Source organism: Benincasa hispida, chromosome 12, assembly GCF_009727055.1.
Source record: "Benincasa hispida cultivar B227 chromosome 12, ASM972705v1, whole genome shotgun sequence".
NCBI lineage: Eukaryota > Viridiplantae > Streptophyta > Magnoliopsida > Cucurbitales > Cucurbitaceae > Benincasa > Benincasa hispida.
In genome coordinates, this window is record NC_052360.1 from 23,502,185 (window position 1) to 23,512,984 (window position 10,800).

General features: G+C 28.8%; 1 protein-coding gene across 1 annotated transcript; it reads right to left on the reverse strand.

Annotated features, from left to right (window-relative positions):
- Positions 1-2,450: 2,450 nt before the first annotated feature.
- On the reverse strand, positions 2,451-4,845 carry LOC120067242 (scarecrow-like protein 8). The gene has a single exon (XM_039018767.1). It carries the CDS (start codon positions 4,623-4,625, stop codon positions 2,835-2,837), a length of 1,791 nt encoding a protein of 596 aa, XP_038874695.1. The 5' UTR covers positions 4,626-4,845; the 3' UTR covers positions 2,451-2,834.
- Positions 4,846-10,800: the final 5,955 nt, after the last annotated feature.

The window sequence follows — 10,800 nt, forward strand, 5'->3', positions numbered from 1 at the left end:
ATCGATCGCCCTCAGCCTTCTCCATGTCCCGGTCGTTCTGCTACTGGACGATCGAACCCACCTTCAGCCTTAATATAGAAGTTGAGTGATTGTAATATACTGAAATCTGTGAATGCTTTTTAAGCTAAAACACTAAGTGCAGAAGAAGGCATTACCCATTACCATTAGGCAACTCAATTGTGAGACATATATGTATGTTTAATTTGGAGTTTGATTTTAATTTTTTTTTGTTTGTTTTTCTTTTCTTTAGATTTGATAATAAATCAATCTATCAACTAAAGGTGATATGCTTCTATGACCGATAGTTAATGGAATCAGTAATAGAAAGTAATATGCTTATATCATTGATAATTTTAGAATAGACTTGAAAATTATATTTCTTGTCGACTTCTTTAAATAAATCTAAGTACCACACTATCTAAAGGTACAAAAATTTTTAATATAACATTATTACCTCACGTGTTGTTGAACTAAAGAACGTTATTATTTTGAAAAATAGTAAAAACAAAAACCATATCTCACATTTCTAAATAAATCAATATCATGTGTATTTTGGGTGTTGATTGAATGACTTTACATTAAAAAAAATAATAATATAATTTCAACAAAGTTCTAAAATTATAAGTATTTTCTTCAAATGGAAATTAGGTTAAATTCTATCTCAATTAAACTTTTAAGATGATGATGGCAACAAATAACGATAGTTTATTCTTTATCTAAATATATTATTATTTTTCTCCCAAGCCAAAAAATATATATATAAATGCGTAATGAGTTAGCAAACCAAAATTTATATATTTAAAAAAAGTAAAAATAGATAAATAATAAATGTTTAGTTGGAGATTAGTTTGTTGATGAAATAATTATAAAATGGAGAATTGGAATATTAAAGCAAAAGATAAGAAGATTGGAGTGGAGACACATAGGGGCTCACCAATCCCAGCATTATTGGTGTATGCAACCCCATCTTCCTATTCCTTCAATAAATGAGAATGCAATTAAATCAATTTTTGCCAAACTTCTTATTACAATAATCTTTTTTAAATTTATTTTATCTCGGCTTCTATACATTTTTTATTTGGTCTTCTTTCCATTTAGAAAAATAACATTTGATTTCACCTTAATTTTTCAAACTTTAATACTTGTTTCTTTTTTAATTTTCAATGAATACAAAAAAAAAATAAAAATAAAAATAAAATGTAATGCAAGTATGAGTTACGAGAAATTGATGAGCAAAAGGTAAAGTTTAAGCTATGTATGATTCTTATAATAACAGAAAATTAGTGACAATTATGCCAAATATAGGTTAAATCTCTCTCTTAACATCTAGATACATATTCCTAATTTGTTTAATTATTTATTTTCTAACATTGAAAAAATTATAATGACATCTTAATCGATTAAATTACAAGAGTGTATGTAACAAAATTTTAAATTTACAAATTGCATTCAATAAAAATTAAAATGTACTCAATCAAATCGAACCTACCTTAATTGGCATATGAATATGTTAATAACTAGGTTTGAATCCTCATCTCATCCCATCTATAAGCCAAAAGGTTGAAATGTACTTATATTTTATGTAATAAAATTCAACAAGTTATTGAAAAATAATACCTAATAACATGCCAAATAATTAATGCATGAGTAAATTGCAAAAGTTATCAATTCCAACATTTATTGTTTTCTTCCGTAATACTTTTTTGAAAAATAATAATTTTGTAAATCATAAATCATTACACTTATTATTCATTTCAAGCCTATAAATTACATTAATTAATATCAATTTTCAAAATTTACCTTTAATTTTAATTAATAAATATAAATGGTCCAAGGATCAAAATTAATTCTTAGAGAATTTTAACCATTTTTATTTTAATATTTGGTAAAACACAAATTATTACTGATTTTTTTAAAATCACTTTTCAATTTTTTCTTAAGTTCAAAATCACTACCTACTTGCTTTTAAGAGCAATTTTCCGGAAAAAATTGTCATATCATATAACGAATTATTTTAAATTACACTCTTATCATTTTTATATATGTATTTTATTTTATATTAGTTCAATATTTTCTTAACAATTATTTTTCTTTAACTTTCATTAAATAAATTATTTGCAATTTAAATCATGTAATTTTTAAAACAATTAACTTACATATATAAAATGGATGTTGAATATAAATATAAAAATAATTTGAATAATAGGTCTGCTTTGTGCATTATAACAAATTACAATAATGTATATAAAAAATTCTTATATTAAATATTGAAAAATAAAATAATAAAAAAAAAGATTTCTAATTTAATCACACTAATTAGCTTCATATTACAAACAACGCCAAACTCTCATAATATTGAAAACTAAATTTGACTTTTGAATTAGGTAACTATTATTAATGATTAGAAAGAAAAAATGGTGAAATAGAATAACAAATACAATCCAACCACCAATCAGAAACCGACACGTTCTTCGTTCTATATCATATTAGAAAAAAAAAAGAAAAAAATAATAAAAAGTGGGGCCCATATAGTTTGGTAATTTGAGAGGGGAATCCACACTACAACAAGTTGGCACTTCACCAAACTTCCGCTTTCACACACCCCAAAATTAGGAAAAATATTTATCAATTTTTTTTTTTTTTTTTTAAATTTTACATTACAAGAATTTTCTCGGAATCCAAACAACCCCCCTCTCTCGGTAGCATTTTCCTTTCCATTTTCTCGGGAAAATGTTAATATTAATATTGATATTAATACTTTAGAAAATTAGGTAATATTAAAATTAAAAAAGGGGAGAAAAAAACATAGCAATAACAATGAGTGAAGTTATTAACTAACGCCACGCCGTTGTGACGGTAAGAGTCCGCCCCATCCAACCGAAGCAAATTCCTCCGTTTTCTTCTTTCACGGTGAACCCTGGGTTGACTCGGTACCCTGAACTCAGCCGAGTTTTCATTGACTCGGCTACCGTTTGACTCATCGGCCTCGCCTCGAACCCAGCCATTCCCATTCTAGCTCGCCACTTGCCTGAAACCTCGCATCTTTCGACTCGGTCTCTCCCCTCGCAAGCTAGGGAATTGGCTAGCTTGCGGCCAAGTCCCTCCTCGACCTTGACACGGTCCGGGTGGTCTCGTTGCACGGTTGAGTCGATGGCGTCGAAGAGCGAACTGTAGTATACGCATGACTCGGTCACCCGTGCTGCAAACGGGGCGGTGTTCATGTTCAATTCTTGCTCCATTACTGTCACGACCGCGGGTGCCAACGACTTGACGCGGCGGAGGAGCTCGTCGCGGGGATTCTCCGTCGACACGCTCTCGTCCGGCATCCGATATAACTTGAATGCGAAATTCACTGCCAGTGATTCGTCTGGCTCGCAGCCGAGTGAGTCGCGTGTCAACTCAGCAAGTTTGTGTCTCACGATGTTAAAATTGAACCCAACGCCGAGTTCGTTCGCGAGCTGACTCAGCGACTCGCCGACTAGTTTCAACATCTCGTCGCTGCCGGTTTCTGCTACAACCGCCGTCAGCTTCACGGCGACCTTCCCTTTCTGGCGGCCGGAGAGAAGATGGATTAGGTTCATGTACTGACCACCCTTTCCGATATCGAAATCCACAACGTGCAATTTCCGATCCTCTTCCCCAATCGCCTCAAGAATCGCGAGATTCGCCGCCATGAAAGCGAGCTTGAAGCAAGGAGAAACATCATACAGCAACTGAGTCGCTGCTGAGTGCTCGTCGCCGAAAATCTCCATCACCGGCGGCGGAAATTCCGCCGGATTCACCCGTGATTTGAGAGCCAAAACCATATACTCTGCCAATCTCTGTACAGAATTACCTCTGGCATTCGAAATCTTAACTACCGGCGCAAGAATCTCATTAACGCCCTCTAATTTCCCCTCGGAAATCGCAGCGGCAGCATCGATTACAGACTGTTTCCAAGAATCGGAAGCCGGAGACGCAACAGAGGAGGATGTAGACGAAGAACAGGAAGATGAAGCAGAGGAAGTCGGACTCGGATTCTGCGCCGTTGGACTCGGATTCGGACTGATCAGATCATAAATCGTCTCACACCATGCGCTATTCGAGCTCGTAATCACAGAAACAGCGTCACTTCCATCGTCATCTTCAAGAAGCTCTTTCTCCAACTCCTGAAGTCGGTGGTTCATCATCTTCTTCTTCTCCGAGTCCAAAGTCTGCAAATCCCTGACCGGAATCCCAGCGTTGGGCTGTTGACGAAGCTGCTGAAGAAGCGCGCCGGAACTCGTGCCATAGAGGCGGTGGGACTGAACATCGGGGGACGGCAAAGACATAGTAGAGTAGAAATCCAAATTGGAAAGCGGAGAAATGGGTTGAGTGAAGGCTCTGGGCTTGACAGACCGGAGGAAGAGGTTGTTGAGAGGAAGATTGTGATGATTATGTTGATTGTGAGAGTGAAGATCGGCGAGATTCCGTTTTCCGAGGAGAGAAGAAGGGATTTGGCGAGTGATCTGAGCAGCGGCGGGATCTATGAAATTACCGCCGGAAAGCTGGGATCTGTAAGCATTTGGCTGAGAAGGGTTGGAAGACATGGATCTGCCGGCGGTATAGAAATCCGGAGCTCCACCGCCGGTGAAACCTGATTGCATCGTTACAAAACCGATTCCTTCCCTCTCTGTATCTCTCTCGAAGTTATTACGAAAAAGAGAGATTAAATTTTTTAAAAAAATTGTGAATTTGAGAATGGAAAATCAAAGAGAGAATATATATACATATATAAAGAAAGAAGAAGAAGAAACAGTTAAATAATCCTTCAGAATATAACGGAAGAAGATTTTAGAGAGAGAGAAGGTTTGATTTCAACTTTTTCAAAAAATTTAAATTATTGAAGAAATGTATCATCAAATAGCTCTCTGTTTTTTTCAAAAAAAAAATAAATAAAAGGAATTTAGAAAAAAAATTGAGAAAAAACGTGGGCCGTCGGATGTAGAGAAGATGGGGTTGGGTGGCGACAGTTAAGAAGAATTTGTGGTGATAAAACGAGGGTAGACCCAACCCATGCTCCTTACTTTCCACGAAACTTTTGCTTCTTCTTCACTTCATTCCCAACTCTCATCCCACCGCGCGTGCTCTTTACTTCCTAATTAATTTATTTATAAAAAAACATAATTTCAAATTTCGTTAATACATATATAGTGTGTGTGGGAATTTTAACATGGATGGATAGATGATTTTTAAAGATAATCCTAATTGAGAGTCCAAATTAAATTGCTTTTAAAGTTAGCATGTATATTTATCTAAATAAGATATAATGTATGTATAAATTGATATACTTATAAAACTTAAGAGTTTGAATCGATAAACTTTTAAAATTTAGGAATATAGAGTTCAAGGTAATATTTTAATTTTATTTTTTAAAAATCTTTTTAACTTTAAATTTAAATTATATAATTTAGATATATTAGATGACAATATGAATTTTTTTTTTTTGTTCTTGGTTTTTGAAAATTCATGTTGTTGACTTATACTGTGTTCAATTTATACATGGTTTCACCTTAAATTTTTGTTTTCAAAATTTAGGTTTATTTATCAAAGTACATAACAGATTAAAAATATTGTAGGTGAGTTTTAGATAATTACCAAACTGGATATTATAATTTAATTTAATTTAATTTTAATTTATATGGTCTCACAGTTTTATTATAATTCATATAATTTGGTCAAACTTCACTATTTTCCTCTATTGTTATTATATTAGATAGGTGCTATGTTCTTTGTTATTTAGCCCATTGTGTTGGCCAACTATGTTATGATTTATAAACGAGTGAAAAATAAAGAAAAAGATAGGTGGGCAAAAAGTAATTTAGATAATTAATAATATTTAATCAATCATAGAGACTAAATAATGATATTTTATCATATCATATAGAAACCAAATTAGAAATTTGTAGTAGGAACAAAGTAAAATCAAAACAAAGTTACATAGGTTAAACTGAATCTTGTGAGATAAAATGTGTGATCTAATTTTAATTTTATTCAAAATAAATAAATTTTGTTTAGAACTTTTAAAATAAATAAACTTGATATAATATGCCATTGAAGATAATAATAGCAATGCTCATAATTATATAAAAAAAATAATGATGATAATGAAAAAAAAAAAAAAAGAGTTGTTACCCAATACGTCACTAAAATAAATGTCTCATTTATTCGTATTGTATCATTCTTAATTCATTTAATGGAGAGGATATCACAACTCCTGTTATTAGGGTTGAAAAATCTATATTTTATGATAGATGAAAATAGTTATTGATGAAAAAAAATCGACATCGATAACCTAAAATATTGTTCCATTGATTAGATACATGAGTCTATTTAGCAATATTATCAAGATATAATTTGAAAATTATTTTTAATATATAAAAACTTATTTAAAAATTCTTTATTTTGTGTTTTCTCCACCTTGAAGGGTTTAAGTTTTAGTGGGTGATAAGTGTTTTTGAAACTTTATGATTTTGAAACTTGAAAATTTGCAAGTTATGACAAAACAAATATTATTATGTTGAACTTTCAAAAAGAAGAAAAAAAGAAAAAAGAAAAATACGAAAGGAAAAAAAATCATTATATATGATATCCTTGGTAGTGGGATGTTCTGATAAAGAAATTTTGTTAAATATGCCAATTTGATGCCATTTGTTCCTTATGATATAAATACTTTTGTATTTTTCAGACCCAATATATTAATATATTTTTATTTTACTGCATTTTCTGTTGGCCATTATGCATATAATACAATTTTTTAAAAAAGAAATTCAGATACTTTTATAATATAGTAAAAGTATCACGTTTAGCTTTTTATCTTATAAAATTAGCACTTTTTTAAAAACTCGTAAAAATAATTTTTCTCAATTCATCTCGGACAAGAAAAACTAAAAGTTAGTTAAAAATTAATTTTTTTAACTTATCGATTATTTTTTTATCATCTAGTACATCTCGCATTATTACACATTGATATTTGCTTTTTTTTTTTTTTAATCTTCCCAAATCTTATACTATTTTCAAATTTTGTCCAAATTTGGTTTAATATTATATTAAATTATTACATACTTTTTCAAATCTTTAGTATAATTTATGTTTTCACAATTTTATGAATTTCCAAAATTCTAAATGCGTTTTCCAATTATCAAATTAAATTTTTCGAATTGATTTAACGTTTTTAAATTTTGGGAAAGATCAAATTTGTCAAAAATTTGGGTAAGATTTAAGATTATAGAAGCTCGGTGTTAATCACGTCCGAGATTCTACCGAGAAAGTTCAAATATATAAATTTTAGTGAAAATTATGCCTAAAATTTTATCAAGAAAACTCAAATATATAGAATTTCGGTATTATTTTGTCTGAGATTAACATCGAATGCACATAATCTCGCTGTATAATCTGGCAAGATGTACCGAAAAAACCTCAAATAATCGATAAGTTAGAAAAAAAATTGATTTTTTAAAACTAAAATCCCGTGGTCGATCTTATCCGAGATGAATCGAGAAAAACTATTTTTATGAATTTTCAAAAAAAAAAAATGCTAATTGTATAAAGTAAAAATATAAACGTGCTATTTTTTACAATTTTTCTATCTATGCTTTAATTTATCTATTTTTGTTCATATTTTTTTTCCCTTTTTTAAAGCATACATAGATAGATGATCAAGGGTTCAAGGGACATAAATTATTTATTTGAAAATCATATTTTATTAAGCTTTACCTCAATCTTTCCATTGAAAAAAAAGTATAAATTTATCATTTTGAAAAAAGCAAGGTATATAGTTATCTAACTGTATTTAATATGAACTCTTTTTCATAAGATTGAAGGTCCAAATTCTATTACTTGATTTCTCGTATTGAAAAAACAAAATACTCCTTTTAATTTTATTTCGTGTTGCAATATTTAACTTAACTTATAAAAAGTATAGCAATTTCTAGTACATACACGATAGATTTTAATTAGATAAGTATTATAACTTTTACTATATGTTTAAATTTTGTTAGTTACCAAATGACATATTAACAATTCAATAATCTGACAAAATTCCAAGAAAAATATTTGGAAGGAGAAAATGGATCTCTCCTCCCTCCATAATAAATGAAAAATGCATATAAAAAGCAATGATTAAAATATTGATGTTGATATCAATGTTGAGATTTCAAATTTACAAACATATCAATGGATATGTCGGTTAAAAATGATCAATATCAATATCAATAGATATTCCTATAAATAAAAAATATAAAAATTATTTAAATTAATAATGAAATTGTTCTTTTCTTAAAAGTTAAGTTACAAATCTTATCCCTAAAAATGAAGTAAAAATGAAAATGAAGGAACAAAAATGGTCATTTTTTAAAATAATAAGAATATAATTAAACAAAAATAAAAGTATAATGATCAAAATAAAAAAGTTAATGAATATTTTGAAAGAAGAAAATTTAAAATAAATTAAATAAAAAGTATAAGGACAAACTATATATATATTTTTTTTGGGGAGGGATATGGAATTAATCGAAACAAGAGATATTTTAATATAAAAAGCGAGATAGGGAATGGAATGAGGAGTTTGAGAGTGACGCGCAAAGGGAAGACGCGTGAGGTGGAGAAAGAGAGTGGATGAAAGGGGCAAAAATTGGGGAGTGATAATCTGACAGGTGAATTTGAAAAATAAAAACAAAAAGAAAAAGGAAAAAAGAAAATGAAGGGACAAAAAAGCCCATAGAAAATGAATGTGGAAATGTAGTTTCACACGTGTACAAAGAGGAGAGGAACATTCAGCAGTACTTTGTCACAGCCACTTCATATATCTATATTTATATATATATATTTTTTTTTAATTAAAAAAAAAAAAACAAAAACTTCCTCTATTCAACCAGTTGGCAAAATCCACTCCTTTTCCAGTTTTCACAGCTCTTACCGCCACCTGTCGGTTACCCAGTTTCCTTTTCCCACTACCTTGGCCAACCCCCATCCACACAACTTCCCATTTTATTTATATTTATTATTATTGTTATTATTTTACTTTGAATTATAAAAAATATATGTTAGTATGTGAAAATATATTACATTACCTAATTTAAAAGTACTCAATTACTAGATGTAAAATTTTAAATTTTAAAATTGAGTAACCAAGTAAATATCCCTTCATAAACAAATTTGATATAATCGTAATGAAATTTCATTGACGGATCATTTGTAAAGAGTTTCTATAGTAAACATAATTGGATTGTTTTTTTTATCACGTTTACTTAAATATTTTGTAAATATAATCTGATTATGATTAAGACTAGTTACTTTATAGTACTTGTAACTAAATGAATTGTGTAATCTTATCGTTACTGTTATCGTTTAGGGTCAATTGGTAACATTATCCATAAAGATAATGGTAAGTGTGACAAATTCTTCTCCTATTTTAATGGTAACTTATCTAAGAGCAAAAATTTGAAAATTGTTCAAAAGTATCTAAAAAAAGCTATTCGATTTCACATAATTTTCAAATACAACTGGATTGATTACTTTTAACTCTGCAATCAAATTTCATTTGTTGATTAAAAATTTGATAGTGAGTCCCACATTTCGTTATGATCACAGTACACAAAACATACGTATTCAAATGGAGTAAACTTGGTAGATTACCATTAATAGTTTGCATTTTCATGGTAATAAACCCGACTTAATTTGTGTTTTAATCTTCTTTGTTTTCATTCAATTAAGTTTCTTTTTTTCCTTTTTAATTTAGTTTTTATGTTGTAATATATTTTTCAAGTTCATGATCTTCTTGTCTATGTCTAAAAATGAAAAGATTACATTACATGGCATCGAAATTATTATTATTAAAAAAAAAATACATAGAAGAAGAAAAGGTTGAAATTTGCACCTATCAACTGAGTCGAAATTTGGAAGAGAAATTTGAAACATTTTCCTTTTATGTGGACTAATTATACTTTTAAAATTATGGGCCGTTTGATAACGTTTTCATTTCCAATTTCTTGTTTTCCATTCTCTATTTCTTGTTTCCCATTTTCTCTTTTTTTGAGAATAAAGAATAAAAAACAGGAATATATTTGAGAACTATTCATGTTTCTTGAAAAAAGAAGCCAAAACAAAAACTTATTTGATAACTATTTCTTATTTTTTGTTTATGGTATTTTTTCCTTTACATTTTTTCAATATTTCATAGTTTAAATATAATCTAATTATATAAAATAAAAAATACATAGCATGCAATAAAATATAAAAAATAATTATCAAATATTTAAACTATTGAATACACATAAGTCTCGATGTAAAATTAATATCAATAATACAATTGTTTCTATCATTCGTATGTTGCTAAAATTTGATTTACAATATTATTTCTCACTCAATTCATTTGTTTTAAATTTTAAATGGTGAAGACTCAAATCTAACTCAATTATATTATTATGTAAATATCGTGATGGTAAAAATATTAAAATGAACCTAAACGAATATCTTAGTGAACAAAATTTATATTATTGTAAAATTATAATTGGTTTTGTAAGTAATATATATATATATATATATATTAACAAATGAATAAATAAGCATATTGCAAAATTTAAAATTCAAAATTAAAAAAAATAATTATATATAAATATTGAAAAGGAAAATTATTTTAAATTACAAAACTGCTGAAATATTTACAAAATAATAGAAAAATATCACAGTCTATCTGCGATAGACAATGAAATTTTACTATATCTGTAAATATTGTGGTTCATTTTCCTTCATTTGAAAATAACTTTATTAAAAATTTGAAAA

Bases quoted from the DNA above. Each gene is read 5' to 3' on its own strand.
- LOC120067242 (XM_039018767.1), bottom strand. From the start codon at position 4,625: ATGCAATCAGGTTTCACCGGCGGTGGAGCTCCGGATTTCTATACCGCC.